Raw genomic sequence first — 18,098 nt, 5'->3', positions numbered from 1 at the left:
ACAGTAGACTGAAAGTGCATTGTCTTTCTTGCAGGGCTGTAGAATCATACTTCCTGCATAATTTACTGCAAGCAGCAGCTTACATTTTATTCATCACTTTGCAGCCAGTACATTACAGAACTGCTGACTCAACCTTATTTTCAGAGACCAGCTTGCTGGTCAAACAAAATTAAACATGAGAAAATAGTGAAACTTGGGTGTTATATTACACCACTAATTACAAATAACTGCATTGTATCAAATAAGATAAGTTTTCTTTAACTCCAAATGAACAGGGCAAGATTCCCACCATGATTTCAGGGTAATTAAATACTTGAGAATTTCAACAATACATGTAACTCCTTAAGTATTTTTTAAATTTTTTTTCCTGGGCTGATGAAAGCTTTTAGGCACAATTATTATACATACTTTAAGAAATAGCTGCCCTTTTTAAGTAGAGGAAGGGCAAACATGGTAAAAAACAAGCCTAGTACAAGGCTGAAACAAAATATTTCTACTACCTGAAATTTTACTATCACCAGAACAGGACTAAAAGTAAAAGACAAGATGCTTTGTCCAACTTATTGCAACAGCACAAACTTATCCCACTAGAAAATTAAATATAGTTTATGAATAGAAGACAGAGGAACAAAACCAACCAAAAAACCCCAAACCCAAACCTCTACATGCAAAATATCACGATTCAGGAATTTTTTTTCCAAAATAACAATGAAAAGTCCATTAGACTAATCTAGTTTGAGCGGTAGAGCAGATTATTTTGGGATCGTAAGGAAATCTCTTTTGTGGGAAGTTTTGGACAAATCAGAATATCTCTTCTGACAATCTCAGGGACACGCAGACAAAAGAAAAAATCTCAAGTTCCCTCAAGGACCTACTTCTACAATTTAATGACAGGGAGATGAGGAAGTTCTGTGCCTCTTGAGAAAAAACAACCAACTTCCAACAGTCAGGCTCCTACGACAGTTACAAAGACATTATTATGAAATGTGGTTTGAATAACCATGACTCATTAAAAATATCCAGTCAAGTGTTTCTTTTCCAGCAGAGGGCAGCGCACAACCAGCTACCACCCTTCGAGAATCACACCGAAGGTTTCATTGAGACCGAAAACTACGTGCATTTAACATTCGATTGGCTCTAAAAGAATCTTTTATGCCTCAATCACACAGCTTACATACAAGAGGCAACTGCTGTGGAATGATGTTTGTGAAGCCTCGGTTCTTGCTATGCAGAGAAACATAAAAAAAGAGGAAATGTCTCTGTCTGAAGCCTTACTGACATCACTGATGATCTTTGAGTCGGATGACAAATCTGTAGAGACAGAGATGTGTAAAGTCCAAGTTGGCCATATGAGCATACTGCTTCTCTCCTCAAAAACACATTCCATCTGATAACTGCACCTTCTGTGATACTGTTGTCCTTGCTGCAGTTGCAAAATGTATGGAAAAGAAGTCCTTAAACCACCACTCAAAAAGAGCCTCCTGATCATGTGATGCCTTAGTGCAGGCATTCCTCCCAGCCCTGCTACTTAATGCTGTCAGCCAACGCAGAAACCCAACAAACTTTCTGCTCACAAGCCCCAGCTCGCATCTCAACAGGCAAGTCTCTGCAGGATGTGATACACAGCAGAGCAGCAACACACTGGACTTGGCAAGTTTTCCATTGTGGTGGGGATTTCTGTGATATATTTCCATGTCTAAAAAAAGGCTGCTTGCAAGGAAATTTCATTGTCATCAGGAAAAATTATTTCCCAAACTGTGGCTACTTGTCATGCTGACACAGATTTTTTTCCCTAAACTTACATACACGCATGAAAACTTTACTTTTGATCACACTCTTAGTATCTTCAGCCAGTAGAATTTTGAGAGTCAAACACCCATGTTTATATTGGATTGGCATCCACAATATTATGGATTTGTGCAATTAACTATAGAAACTGCATCAATGAATCTCATTACTTGGTCTAAGCTCCCTGAAGTTGAATTAAATCCACAAAATACTGTCCTATCTTGCAAAGCTATAGATAATGATAACATACTGGAATGTCATCAGAATTTTATTTTCAGTTGTACTAACCAAATCCATGATGAATGACAATTTCTGTCACAGTTTGCTTTCTAACAAAATTAAGGAAGAGCAAAAATAGGGAAAAAATATTAACAGTGTGGGGCTGAGACAAACAAGAGCCCTTCAACAGAACTTCACAAGCAACTCTTTTTCTGCAGCTGGAACTTCCTTAAACCAGCAACAGTTTTTGCAGTCTGAATCTAAATATAAACTTCCCTCATGACCATGCTGAGGAGACAGTCATAAATTTTGCAATTTTTCCACTAATGGAATAAAATATAACTCCAAAACTTCAGGCCATAGTAATATTTATCAACTCTCTGCTGCTATGTATTTCTGTAATTATTAAGCATTATATCCAGAGGAAATGCTTGAAAGGTTTCCCTGACAGGAAGAGAGAAATCTCTTGGTTTTTTTTTTTTTTGTTTTTTTTTTTTTCACCCTGATATAGCTTCAATGATTACAGCACAGATTTCTATAAAAAGATCCTAAAGTATTTATAGTGAATAGAAATGGGACACAAAGCTATCTTTAGTTCACACGAATTTGATCAAAATGACTCACAAAAAGTTCTCTGACATACTCTAATCTGTCAGCACTTGATTCTTTCTCCCTTGCTGCAGGAATCTGCTCTGTGGATGTGCAGACTCAGGGTGTGGGAAGAACCTGCAGAGGCTACCAATGGATCTATTATTTGGTTCATAAAACTTTAAAAATCTCACAGAATGTACAACGTGCTATTGTGTCCCTGAATCTCTTTCATGAATTGGGTAGCAGCCTGACTCAAAGCAGTCTGGCCTGTTTTCACTTCTACCATAAAAGGTTTTTTTTGAAAGAGCCATTTAACTGTGACCATGGTTTCAGCAGCCCTGTGAATACAAAGGAAGAGCTGAAGCCATATGGACGCTTCAGTATATTCAGACTCCAGCAAATCACTACATTTTTCATCCTCCCCCTTAGAACTTGCTTTTGCATAATTAGCTCTCTTTATATACTGAATGAACTAATACATCAATATTCAAGATGTAGTAAACTGCAACTTGTGAGCAATGTAATTGAAAGAATGAGAAACTACAGCTCATCGATAGAGAACATTCTCTTAAAAAAAAACTTGTAATATTTTCTGTCTTGTATCTTGAGAAAAATAATACAAATTTATTTCTCCTTTCTTCTGTTCAGAGTATTTCTGAATACAAGGATTTATTTATACTACTTTCAGTCACCAGATTTCAGCAAGGAAAGGTTTGTTAAAAAGCAAAGTGCTACACTCAGCTCTGAAGTTTACCATCAGTCTGCCTGCAGTCACTATAGCCACAAGAGACATGATGATGTTCTCACTGTGAACCAGCACACAACCAAAACCAGCACACATGTCTGTGCCCAGGTCTTTTTGTAAAACCGCTTTTTAAATCTAGCTAGTTTAAAACTAGCTGTTTGTCTTGAAGAAGAGTAGGTATGACTGTGCAGCCTGATAAAGTGGATCAGTTATGAGAATGGCACTTACTTGAATTATCAATATAGCCACCTCCAATTAGTGTGTCAGGGAGCAACGGGACTGGGCTGCTCCCTAGGGGAACACAGAGAGCACAGGGTGGGCAATGTGCTCACAGCAGGCTGCAGCTCCACAGCATCCAGACCCAACCAAGGCCCTATCACATTCCAGAGAGCCTCAGGCAAGAGAGGTAACAGGCTAGGTATAAAGTCTGTCCTGGGCTTCCCACACAGCACTTGGAAACAGGACTGGGGCAGAAACACCCTCTGAAGGCCCAGCCTGGTGCAGCCGTCTCTCAGTGGGTGTGGGTGGAGGTCCCAAGTGAGGCTGGCCAGGACACCTGAGAATGATTAGTGCCCTCAGGGCCCTGACACAGTACAATTTGCTTGGGACTGTAACTCTTGGGTAGAATTGCCAGCAGCCAAACTACCCCAACACAACTTAAATTCGTGCCACGTATTACTTTCAAGATAATGTAATTCTTTCAAGGCAAATTAATCCAAAATCTCTCTTCTCTTTCCAGCCCAAATAGTAACATGAGAGAAACAAGAATCAGTATCAAGGCTTCACAATTACCATGTACAATTAGTTCCAGTGTGAGGTTTTTTGTATGAGTGACATCACACATGCTTCATTCAGTAAATCAACACTTCTCTGTTGAGAGACAACACTAAATGTATTTTCCTGTGCACTAGGAATTATAAATGTGCTACTCAGAACTTTCATATCCTGAATCAGCAAAATATGACTCCCAAAAGTGCTCTCATTGTTTTCTCCCTCTTCTCTTACTATCTTTTTCATTTTAAGGTATCTTTTTACCACTTAAGCAACATCTGTCAAAGCCTACCTGCTAGCTCAAACTACATATGTACAGACTACATACCAAAAAGACTTGTGCAAATGGCAATGGTGGTATAAACATGCTGCAGAAATCCATTTTTTCAACTGGAGAGGGTTAGTGTTTGGCAGTTTATACCTGCCACCATAATGTATTTGAGGATCTGGAAAATTTATCAACATTAATATAGCAGTTACCATACGGTAAGTTATAGAAAACAATGAACACATACTTGCTAAAACTGCGGCCCGCAAAGGGCAAGATCCTGTTGGTATGAATTCACCCACAACTTTTACAGTTAAGGTTAACTGATAACAAAAAAGTTAGAGGTAACTGATGAGAGACTTCCTTTACTTATCATTGACTGATTTGTGTGTAAGAATACATTTTTAGAAGCAGTTTTATTAGCAACCCAGACTTTTACAGACAAAAAAATGGTTTTGGGATTTATATTTCTAAGAAAGCAATTTCTGCATATTTTTCAAAGTTGTAGTTTGAGATTTCTTGTCTAGAATTCCTGTTATAAAACCACTGAACTAGGATCCAAAGTTCACCAAAAGTAGAGATATAGACAGGGAAAACTGAAAATGGAAGGGGAAGAGAAGGAATTGGTAAACCTTGTGTTCTCCCTCATAAGTCTCTTTTCCCCAGGCTTTCCTTCTCAACATCAAAGCTTTAATAACTAAGCTTAGCACCACTGCTGTTGACAAGAGTCCAAGACAAGCTTCTACCAGGAAAGTTGAAAAGACCAGCAACCACATTTATAATACAGAACTTGCTGAAACAAGACAAGACACATATTGATGAACTGGCGCATGATACCTCTGCCTTCTACTCAGTCACATTATTAAAACTGTAACAGCATAGTCAGTACAGCACAGTGAGAGACAGTAAATTAAATACAGCAATTAACATGTCCACCACTTCGTTGCCTCTGGCATCCCCTCTTCCACAGTGCTCTTGAGAAGGCTTTTGACCTTCTCTTCCCTACCATATCCCAACTTCAGGCTGGGATTGAGGCCAGGGACCTCCCAGGGACCTCTGAACTACCTGTTCAGAGGAGAAATCCAGCAGCTGTTCTGAGAGTCTCCTGTGGCAGCCACTTCTTGGACCAGAAGTGAATCTTTACCTGTAATTTTAGTAAGTATAGTGCTAAACCTGTAAACCTAAAATTGACATTTTTATTATATTTTCAGATGTGTTTCTTTACTTCCCCAGAAATCCATAAGCAAAAAAATACAACTTCTTTTAATCTGCTAACCAAAGCAAGAATTTAGGCAGTCACCATGTAACTGTAAAGAAGCCGCATATAAAAATGCAACCTACACCCAAAGTACATTGCTCCCAAGTATTTCACTGAAGTTGTAAGAAAACAATATGACATTCATATTTAGCTTCTCTGTACCAAAAGACAGACAGCTGCACTATTTACTCACAAATAACTGCAAATGCTCTATCAATGCTGGGTATAGACCAAATAAAATGTTTCGAGGGTAAGAAACAGTACCTTACCTTAACATATTCCAACGTAGGATCCAGAATATTCTGATCTCTGTAAGGAAATGGCACCAGGAGAGAAGGACAGACAGAAAAACAAACAAAAAAAATGGTAAGTCCACATATAACCTCATACTGAAGAGACGCATTAATATGAGCAATATGCTACTAGGTCACATTAAAATCCTTGTTGAAACTTGTGTGTTAAAGATTGATAGCCTATGCGATCTCATTTTTAACAAATATATAAATCACTGGTTTCTTCTAGAAGGACATGTAGGGAAGCCAATAGTACTTAATTTGAGAAATGAAGTTAATCATGCCATTTTAAGGAAATAAAAAAAAAACTTGACATTTCAACAGATGGCTGGAATACTTACTTGCCACCTAAAATATCTGAAATAAATTTAAAAGAGAGCTCTCCCAATGGCTTTTGAATTTATTCCTTTGCTTTTACGTTTTCCCATTTAAGCTACTGCTTCTGATAGCACTGGGAGGGGGCACTGCTTACAGGAAGTAGAAAGTACTACATTCACTTTCTATATATACAAAGAAGAAGTTCTCAAAATAATCATAATTTCAGCATCACAATTATCTGAACATCAGATAATCAAGTCATTGCCCTAATCTAAAAATAAAAATCTCATAATAGGTTTTCTATACAGACAGATGGCAAAGGACACAGAAGCCTAACTGAAGAGCCTTGCACTGTTACAACTCTTTCCATAAAATATATACTTATTTCTATTTCAAAGCATTTTGTATATTTGCTTTTATTTGAGAACTAGCAGATTAACAGAGTTTGCAGTACATGACTGGATGTTTTCTAAGAATCTGGGATGACACACATGGTACTGCCCTTAACTACAAACATGAAACAGGCACAATGAAAACTGTCTAAACTTAGAGACGGATCAGGCACTTGTTACAGCAATCAAGTTTGCTACATGGACAACAGATCTCTATAAATTTAGAAACAGGATCCTTTTTGGTGGAAGCTGTTACAAAGATGTAACACTAGAAACCTAATAAGCAGCTTGAAAAATGTAGAATTTGGGTTACACTGGAAGGAATCAGTCCAGAAAACAGTCTCTGAATTTCCTGTGTTGTTTGGAATGTAACTGCATACGATCTGAAACTATGTTATTATTTGATACTCAATTTTCAGGCTGGTTCTCTAACAGTTTTTAATCCAGAATACCAGAATACTGAGCCTTCCCCATAAAATAATGGTGCTCAACTCTTCAGGCTGTACCATGTGTTGCTGTTTCATATTATCTAAGTATTTGTCAAGGGTGAAACTGCATTCTCAACTGATGTTTTAAAGAATAGAAAGTTGGACTCAATGGAAATAGAATTTGGACCATTTTAAACTTTTTCCTATGCAATATACAAAGAAGGATCAGCCCGATAACTGTATGAGCATAAAGCCTGTACAAGCATAGCAGAGAACACAGGGGTGAAGCACAGAGGAAAAAGAAAAGAAAGCTTTGAAACTGAAGAGACGTTTTCCCTCTCAATACTTTTCAATTTCACTGGGAGAAAAGAAAAAAAATCTCATTTTTAATCAGTTCAGCAAAATCATTAAGCATGCCTGATTTCTTCTCACATACAAATGATCTGTGGGAAGTTGCTCCAGTACCAAATGCTACTGAAAAACTTTTCAGCTTAGTTCTTCACTTGCCTGTGGAATCTTTCAGGACAAAGGGTCTACCAGCACAGCGTATGCAACACGCTCTGAAAGAACAAACCCTCTTACTCTGGCAGCAAATGTGTCTTGTCATGGTCTGCACTCCTGCAGACCAGCCTTCCTACAGACTCCACTGTTCCCACCTTCTGCTACCAGGCAAATGTTCTCTAGGACAGATCAAGCCAAAGTGAAATAAAAGAGGTAGAAAAACTTCAAGACAAAACTATTTATTTACTAGTATATAAAGCAGGACATCCAGAAGAGAGCAGAGGAAGTAGTGACCTGCATTCTTTTCAGCATCCACATCACAGAAGTGCTTTGAAAATGTTTGGCTTTGGGAAATGGATAGTGTAACAAGTATCTTCACAAGAACTGTAGTATTTTATCTGGTAAGCACACCCCCAACAAAATGTACAAAACCCTGCAATTCATCCTGAGCCATATAGAAAGATGTTTATGTTGGAGCATTGTCCGTCTCAGATACCCGTCTCCAAGCTGATCTACTCTCTCTCCCTCCATCCTCCCTTGTTCATCTTTGTGCAAATTTTTTGAAGTTATTTTCAAGGAATGGTAACTTCCATTGATGTGCAGTAACTAATAGCAAAGATAAACTACTGCATTTTCCTGTCATCTGACTCCACCCCAATACTATCACATTACATACAGAAAACCAGATTAAGCAGTTAGCCCAAATAACTAGAAAGCAACCAAATAAAACTAACTCCTGAATCTCAGCTCTCTGTTAGCAATGTTTCTTTATGCCATGGGCTACCAGTGGAGGACATCTATGTTGTCATGAAGTTAAGAAAAATATAAGGTATGTTTTTTCTTTCCATTTTTCCTCTCAAAGAATCTTAAAAAATTATGAACCCACATTCTCACTTATTATATTAGAAGATCTGTAGAAAAAAAATTAATACTTTCAGATGACTAACAGATCAGATAAAAGATAGTAGCAGGTTCTGCCATCTCTCAGAATTGATTTAACTGAAGGTTGGTTTCAATAATATTTTCTTATCTTTCATCAGATTTTATTACCTTTCAAATAATGCTAATGTTTGTCTTCACAAAAAGCTTGACTTTACAGCTGTATTCATTTGCACCTGTTTGCCTACAACATTTATGTATTAGAGCCCACACATAAGTCAACCAAACTGTGTAAACTGTGGGCTCACAGTTTTGTTATTATTAGGTATTTATTATGCATTTTGGTTTCCTAATAATCAGATAAGACCTACTTCCACTCAGATAAAAAGCATATTTAATACAGAATGATGTCCCTGGAACAGAAAAGTCTTCAGAAGACTCAAGCTGAGGTAAGTATGCAGTAGGACACAGAGTATTGGCTTCATGCTCTTTCTGTAGCCATTCTGCCACAGAAAGGAATTTAAGAGCAGGATGAAGCAAACTCCCACATCTGTTTTGAGTACTGCTATTGCTGCCACCTCTTGCTACCACCTCATTTTGTGACAGAACAAAATCCCTTTCCAGCACGTTTTTTTACTCATAGGAACAAAAAAGAAGAAAAAAAGCACCTGACTCGCTATATGTAATGAAGCCATTCTCCCGAGTAGTGTAAATCCTCTGCTGCCTCCACACACACAAGGCCTGCGTGGAAGCAAAAACACTCCTCCAGTAATATCCGACCAGAATCTTAACCCTCATGATTCTGAGGCTCTTCCTAGCCAGAAACACATTCTCTCTAGAGACTGACATCTGACAACCCCTTTTTCAATGCTGGCTGATCTTGCAGACATACAACCCTTTCATCTGTCCCTGGCAGTCCCTGGAAATGATCTCAATTTCTTTTCACTCCAGTTGCAAGATTCTTATCAAGATTCTTATGTGCTTTTTTTTTCATGTATGGGTTTCTTGCTGTTACGGCCAAGAAAATGCACAGAACTTGCAAACAAGTGTGGTGCTTCAGCAAACCCAGAAAAAGATGGAGGCAAGAAAACAAAAAATGTGAAGTTGCTCTTTTGCTTCCCTCCTTTCTCCCCACAGCAACATTTGCTGCAACAGTGAAGAGTCTGATCATACTGGTTGGCATTGACTGTCTGTGAGCAAGGAGTGATAGACTGGACCACTATGAGAAACAACATAACTTCTCAGAAAATAGGAATTATCATTTTAAGAAGACCCCTTCAAAATGTAACTTGAGCTGACTGAGATGAGAAAGGGGGACAGAATTCAGCTGTTACTAGATGCTATTTCTCTACTTCCCAACACATCTAAACAATAGCCACATGTGCGGGGAGAATTAAAATATTAAAAAAAAAACAAGCCCTTTTGAGGTTGTCACCATGAACAGTCAGTGGCTAAAATGAAGGGGAAAAAAAATCACTATAAGCAATGTGAATCATACTTCTGGTATGACAAACTAAACACTGTCATACTGCCAGTTTCAAATCCTGCATGGATATGAAGACAATGAGCAATCAAACACGAAAACTGGGTAAAGAAAACCTTAACATCCTGGTAACTAGTCACTCTTCTAAAATATTTGATAAAATTCTTACATACTCATAATCAATGCTGGAATTGAAAAGCTGAATCCCAGTGTTCAATCCTAACATCCATTATTAAGTTCAGTGAGTGCTAGAGAATAGCCAGAATCTCAGTAACTCAGACATCATCTGTTTTTGACTCTGCAGTTTGTCCAATAGTTCTCTATAGGACTGCTTCAATAAAAAAATCTTTAAGCAGATATGCTGTAATCTTTAGCTGTGTGACTCTATGAAAACCTCCACCTTTCTAACATTGTACATTACCTCCTTTCATCCTCGGTGCTATAAAAAATCCTGCAGACCTGCAGACCTTTACATGCTAAGCCATATGAAGCATCTGCCTTTTCCAGGCTCTTGGCATCGTCACAGAACAATCAGCTACAATTATAAATTAGCTGTGATAACTTTAACAAAATCTAAATGCAGGCACAACAGTATCATCAAGTTGCCCAAATCCTCTCTATCATTCAACTCCCATACAAATATTCTTACAGTGGTGGAAACTGCTGATTGGCCTTGAGTCAGCTTTGTACTCCTTCACACTTTTATAACTGTACCTGTGGGAAAAACATTGGGACACATTGCCAGTATTTGATGTATGAAAATATATTTGTCCATTTATTTTAAATTGACTTTTCCTGGGGACATTTTCAAAAGCATGTCCTTTCGACCCCTTTGAAAGAGAAATCATGAGCACTACCTTCTCAATAGTTCCAACACCAATGCCAAATCTGAGTAAAGACAATAGAAGCTCAAAGGTAGCCTGACACACTGAAAATTAACCAAGCTGTTGCATGGCTGCTAACACAGACAGAATTGCTGTGAAATGACCAGATGAATCACATGCCTTCTTCAGTTTGTGTCTTTGAAATCTCTCCATCTCTGTAGATTTTTGAAATACACACTACTTAAGTATGAAGGTGCAAGTCAGAGCATGCTGGACATAGCATGTTTCAGTGTATGTAGCACAGACTGATTTTATTTGTACTGTAAACTACAGTAAAAAATCCACTGATTTTATCCCCCAGCAGCTTCTGCTTCACACACGCACTTCTGCTGCATTCCTAAGGGCATTCCACCCTTCTGCCTACAGCTGCACAGCACCCTGGACATGACTCATTCAAACACCAGTGGAAACAAGTGCAAACTGCTGTGACTAACTGTGTGATGACCTGCAGCTCACACAAAGAACAGCAGGGACTCCAGTAATTAAAACTCAGAAGAGATGCAATGTACTTTTCCTTGAATTAAATAAAATCTCAATCCTATTTGTTCAGAATGCCCCAGGAGAGATAATGTTGCAACAATTTACTTTTACTGCTTCAATCTGCATTCCTCTAACTTGCTCCAGTTTAACTATTGCAGCAGAAAAATCTACACCATTTTTTCTACCTTTTCCTGAAGAATTTCTGTTTCTGCACCACATAAAGTACCAGTCTCTACAACCTGGTCAAAAGCTCAGACTAGCCACCTCCATTCTTTTTCCTCTATTTTCCTTAACATTTAGGCCCATCAAAGTCAAAACTCTGTCCTTTAAAGTCCTTCTTAAATATTTTATCCCAAGACATACTCTATGAAAGTAATGGTTGGGCAGCAAGACTACTGCTTATCCAAAACAGACACTGTAACTACAAACTAGTTTATATATGTGCTGTTGCCTGTTGACTTATATCTTTAGCTGGCAATTCTTTACAGTTGCTGTGCAGTTATCCTGAATCCAATGCCACAAAATTTTAAGTGTTCAAAATCAATACAACCTTATAAAATGAATATGCATATTAAAAAATACCCCCAAACACTGACAAATGTTCAGTAGAATCAACGTCTTCATTAATTAATCTGAAATGCATCTAATACTAGGTACACTTTATTCACAAAGTATGGTTTTCTACCTGGCTAAGACGTCTTTCAGGAATGTGTATTTGGACTGAAGCACAGGAATGCTAACACGAAGCTTTAGCACTGAAGACGACAATAGTGGGAGGAAGAATTGTCCTCCCTGTCTGCTCCCTTAGCCCACTTCAAAAAGCTCATCACATCAGATGCCCTTCTGCACTGGATATGGCAAGTAACCATTAGGAATATGCTCCCCTATGTAGCACTGAACTACTATTTGGAGCATAGAAGGGACAGAAATGAAACCAAACGCTCACATATGAACAGGAGGCAGGATGAGGAAGCAATATAGCACTTGGTACAACTGAATAGGGCACTCCATAACACTTACAAAAGAGACCAGAAAACAGCAGAGCAGGAAATTTGGGTGTGACAGAAGAGGTAACTCAAGAAACTTCCCACTACATATAGTGTCCTCTATTCAAAGAAGAAACAGCCAGAAAAAATACAAGTTTTCAGGAAGTTTTTGAAAAACAACACTGACCAATTTTGATAGAGGCTTTGAGAGATTTGTGCTCAAGTTTACCTGGCAAGTTGTTTTTTAACAATAAGGTCATGATCCCACAATTAATTTCAAATGATGATACAACTGTGTTCATCCCATAAGGAACTTCAGTTCCTCTGCTCAGAAGCTGAAGGACTGTGGTTTAATTCATCTTTAATATTGGAGAGATGGTCTCTCTTTTTGAAACATTTCATCCTGTTTTCCTCATTTCCCTCTCTGAAGATCCCACATGGGCAGATTTCCAAAATCCCCATAAAAATCAAGAAGTGAAGCTTTGGTTCTGCAAGATCTATGTCCAACAAGCAAAGAAAGAGGACGTGAGCATCAAATGGGAACAATGGGGTGAAGCAGAACCTCCAACAGAATAATCTGAACCCAACAATGGACAGAAGGGCTAAAAAGAAAAGGTAGACAAGCCAAAACAGAATGAACCCCTAGAGTTAAAGGATAAGAGGATTTGATACTGAATGTAAGCAGATAACATTAGCTATTCTCTGCTTATCCAACAGAGCATTCCTTCTACCACAAACATCTCCCAGTCTTAGTGGGTAGCTCTGCTCCACCTCTGAGACAGCAGAGATCTACAGGTGCACATGTGAACAGGACACAACAAGAGAAAGAATGGGAAAATCTGTGACAAAAAGCATCAAGTGTTGGCAACATTGGAGGAATTCTTCCATTTGAAAAACCTGTGCATGGAAGAAGTCAATGAGATATTCACTAGCCCAAAATTCAATACACTTGTGTTACTCTTATTAAAGAAACACAACCACATAAAAACATTTTGGTTCAGGTTTTTCTGAAAACAAAACTCACACTAAGAGGTAGTTTCAGGCATTATACCAAAATCGTAACTATTTTTACTTTCAAAATTCTGTGCATTTATAAAAATTCCTCCCCACCTTATCCTAAAATTTAAAAGGAAACCAAGATACTGGTCTTCTTCCTGGTAATTTTGCAAATATGTTCATACTTGAAGAACTACGTTGCATTTTATAAACCAAAAAATACCAGTATTACTCACTTTACTCCCCACAGGAAACATATAAAATATGTGTTTTACTTGATATATTAAAACATTGATAAAAAGTATTTTTAATTTTCAAAGTGCACCAAATAATTTGATTGTACGTGCAGTATTAATATAAAAAAGTAGCACAAATTCAAATTAAAATTACCCAACAAATCATGTTTTCAAAATCATTAGTTAGAAAAAAATAAATGCTGTCCAAATATCTGATCCACCCCATTCTCCAAATCCAAAGAAAAGCAGAATTTGCAGCATCTGGGGAAGCAAAACAGGCTGCAAATTCTGAAAAGGATAAAGCAAATTCCTGAACAGTGTTCTCCTCACCAAGCACAGCCTTGCCAACTCCTTTCCTTTATAATTCAACTGTCAGTTCAAGGACTTCAGCAGGCCTGATCTACTGTGGTAATACCACTAAGAGAACAGGAAGAGTTTTGGGAAGGCAGAATTCAGTCATTCATAGCTTTATACTTCAAGACTAATACCTTGGCAACTTCCAAATGTTCTGCCCACCAAGGACAAACACTGTAGAGAACAGTGAGCCTGCTAAGCTTTATGCTGATGAAGTAACCCTGTTAATGCCAGTGGTATTGGTCAAGGTTAAAATTGAACTTATTTTTATTTTTTCCTTGATAGTTAGATGAGACAAGTATGTGAGGATCATCCAGCCAAACTTGCAGAGCCTTGAAGATCAGAAATTCAGAAGAGAACAGAACACCCTAAACAACCAGATAAACTAATCTACTCTACTCTCTGCTACAGCAGTACAAAGTCCAGTGCTAGATGAGAGCACTTCATCTGAAACAGATGACACAGAAAAACAAGAGGAAAAAAAGTCTGCTGACCAGTACTCAAAATAAGAGACTGGAGTCTAGCTAAATACGTAGTCACACACACTTACCATACTTTCAGAACTACAGAAAGTAAGAGTATTCTTTGCACCTGTGTGTAGATAATTATGGCCAGTCTATAAAATGCATTTTAGTTTACAGCCTAATTATCACATTTTGATCTTTTGCAATAAGGTTCAATGAGCATTGGAAGACATTAAGAGCTACTGGTCTGCCCATTTCCTTACTGAAATAATCAAGCTAATAGAAATCTTTTCTTCCATGGCTTCCCATACCTGCCAGATTTAATTTTTTCTTTTTTAACATGCTTAAACCATGTCAAAAAAATTGATATGGACAATTCATGCTTGATATCTTGGCAATGTAAAAAAAAGCTGCTATGCCTTGCCTACCTACAAAAATGAATTGTTTGTAGCCACATCAATAAAAACAGTAGTGTTGTAAGTATAATCACAATCAGGACTTACAGCATCGCCAGGAATTTACTGTACTTGAGAATAGAAAATTAAAACAGAAGAAAAGAAGAAAAGATTAAAATCATAGCTCTGCAGTTACAACTCAACACTTCAAATTCATACACAGTTAAAACTAAAGCTTCAAAAACAGGGGAAAAAAATCGAATTCTCACCAGCTGGTAGGTCAAACCCTCTCATGAATAGTGATAAAACAAAGCACCCAGGGTATTATACATTATTTAGAGAAATGCACAAAGCACTTTGATTCCAAGCCAGTTTGAACAATACAACCCTACTGTTTATCAGTGACTCCATTTTTTAAATGTCTGTCTAGATAAAGAATGGAATTTGAACAAAAAATTGTCTTTACAAGTCCAAGCAAATGAAATGGCTACTGCAAAGAGAGCTAGTAAACAGAAATTAAATCAGCACATACTCACAAACGTCCTGTATAATGTGAAACAGCCAGCGTAAATTAATGCCAACTTTGTTTTAAAGCTTTAATTAGCATGAAAACTTAGAGGGATCATTTCTGGCAGATGGTGTGTTTCAACACTTCCTAGGGGTAGGTTCAGAAGAGGGAAGATAGTGATTAAATACAAATGTGTGGCCACACAGTTTCTCCCAAAATATCTGAAGCTCTGTTCTAAAGAGTCCTACATTACATTTACAGGGCAAAGGCAAAATTAACTCATTTTTCTTTCTTTCAAATACTAAATTTCTAAGTGGACACTAAAGCTTTTGAAATACTAAGGGCTTTTAAGAAAGGCATGTAACTCTGCAAACTGCACAAAAAAATTAATAAACTTATTTCTAAGAAATTGTCTGGCTTTGATTTTATTGCTGTCCTAAACTGTCCATCCTAAAATTGACATTAAATTCTTTCTAAGCATCATGGCCATCAACAGCATCAATTTTGTGCAAATCCAGATGCTATTCTGGCCCCTTAACAATTCACAATCTCACACTGGAGCCGTCATTAAACTTGATTTCACTTAATTTTGTCACAAACCCTGTTTATTTCAACAGGAATACAGGCTATTTGCAGACAACAGAGGAATTACCAGTACTGAGAAAGGAGTATCTTTTCTCTCCTTCACTGTCTTTTAACTGATTGTGAAGATCACATCTTTATTAGCCTGACTCACTGACAACAGTGTTGAACCCATCATACCACTTGCATTACATCTCTCCCCACGAAACAACCTTAGAACCTGTTTGACAGTGGGGTATCAAAGATACATTTCTTTCTCACAGCATTCTGTGATTCTTGTATCTTGCGACAGTACGAACTTCAACTCAAACCTCAACTGGAGAAAAAAAAAATCTTCAGACTATGCCTCATGCTCCTCTCTTCTTTTCTTTCCCTGGTGTTGTAGTTTGGTTTACCAATAAAGCAACAACTGTCAGCATGAGAGGACAAGAGGAGATGGCCTCAAGTTGCACCAAGGGAGCTTTAGATTATTAGTAATACATTTATTAGGATTTTTTTTCCCACCAGAAGTATTGTAAAAGACTGCCCAGAGAAGTGGTGGAGTTACCATCCCTGAAAGTTTTCAAAAACATTTAGATATGGCACTTGAGGACATCACTTAGTGGTGAATGTGGAGGTGATGAGTTTAGGAACAGAAAATGCTATAGCTGTCAGTTGACAGACAGACCAAGAAGCAATCCCTTGTTCTGTTCTCTTTTGCAATCACACTGCCTCATGAAACAGAGAGCATGGTATCAATACTGGAATCTAGTTTTGCTCTGGGATATTTGCATGTCTTTGCCCTATTCCATCTTCTTCATAATGTCTCAGAAATTCCTTGCATCTCTACAATGAGATAACATTCAAGTATGTTGGTATCAGAGCCAGTACCAGACCCACAGAGATAACTACTGGTTAACCCAAGACTACCTAAGTACTGTTGACACCCAACTGAAATGGCATAGATTGTCAAAACAGGCCTTTGACTGCTGCCTTTATCACCACACCCAAACTTACTGTGACAGTGATAATTCTGCATTACTTTTAGGTCCTGTTCATTTGAGGGACACGTGGCTGCATTAATGAAAAAGCATGAAAATGCCACAAGTCTGCTAAACTGTAATGTCACTCATGAAGGACCATAATCATCCAAATGCAGTGGAAATTTTGGGTTTACCGATGGCAGCCACAAGACACAGGCCAAAAAAAAAGGCTACTGGTTCTAGCAGCAGATGGGAATGTGAACAATTTTCCTTTAAGTAAAGGCATCATAATGCAAGGCAGAGCTAAATAAATAAAGGTAACCCATGGACTAGGTCAAAGGGAAATTAGAATTAAGCTTTACTTAGGTTTAATTATCAATGTCAGATAGTAAAGAACATTACACACAAGCAGCTTCAGTTTTACATGCTAAAATGAGAATTCTCTTTTAAAAGTTAACTTCTTCACTTTCAAGAGTGAATTCTATTTTAGGTAACAAAACCATCTTTCAAGAGTTGATTCTAACTCTGGCCATTTATTTCCAAGAGACTAAAACTCAGACGTCAACTCAAACTCTTTCTCAACAAAGAAAACCTTTTTTTCCCCTTGAACTAACTAGCAGAAATGTACATTCACAAACCAAGAAGAGAACACATTCTTATTGCACTGAAAATTGACATGATAATTTCTCCAAGTTATCGGAAAAATTTCAGAATCAGAAGAATTCCATTAGGGAATGACACAGTTCACTACTATTTTCCTGTTCTTATCAGTTTGGCTTATTTTTTGTTTCATAAGATAATGTGATATGTATTTATATATTAAAGAGAGTATAACTCACTTTGGATTATTAAAATGTTATCACAGTTACGTTCTTTAAGTTGGAATTAATCAAACAATTACATGACTGAGCCACATATCCATATGCACATCCTAATGGCTATTAGTTCTGGCCCACTGGCATCAAACACAGCACTTAGTTTGAACAGTGCATCATGATAATGTTTCATTAAAATGTGTTTTTGTAAATGTTCAATTTTTGTAAACAGCATTATAGCAATGAAAGACTGATACACTCCTGACTGCAGAACATTCCTGTAATATTACACTATTTCACAAATTCCTACACTGAAGTAAAAGGGCTTTTTTTTACAAAAACACTAATAAGAAAACATGGACTCCCCTATAAATTCTCTCCCCAGAGAATTTCAATGTGAGTGTAGGGATTAGAATGCATACCTTAACACATATGGCTAACTGCTTACCACAGGAAAATCAGACTTTCTCTCTCAATTTTCCTTTAGAGTAAACTAATGAAA

General features: G+C 37.6%; 1 protein-coding gene across 2 annotated transcripts in view; it reads right to left on the bottom strand.

The window, feature by feature from the left end:
* Positions 1 to 18,098, bottom strand: part of BCAR3 (BCAR3 adaptor protein, NSP family member) — an 83,273-nt gene that overhangs the window by 29,300 nt on the left and 35,875 nt on the right. For both annotated transcript variants that reach the window (XM_041483054.1, XM_041483053.1), the window contains exon 4: positions 5,910 to 5,949. In XM_041483054.1, the coding sequence (XP_041338988.1) occupies positions 5,910 to 5,949 (40 nt within the window). The remainder of the gene's footprint in view (positions 1 to 5,909; positions 5,950 to 18,098) is intronic.

The sequence above is a fragment of the Pyrgilauda ruficollis genome, unplaced genomic scaffold (genome assembly GCF_017590135.1).
Source record: "Pyrgilauda ruficollis isolate IOZ18807 unplaced genomic scaffold, ASM1759013v1 scaffold6, whole genome shotgun sequence".
NCBI classification, from domain to species: Eukaryota; Metazoa; Chordata; class Aves; order Passeriformes; family Passeridae; genus Pyrgilauda; species Pyrgilauda ruficollis.
The sequence above is the reverse complement of the archived record's forward strand: the minus strand, read 5'-3'. Positions and strand labels throughout refer to the sequence as shown.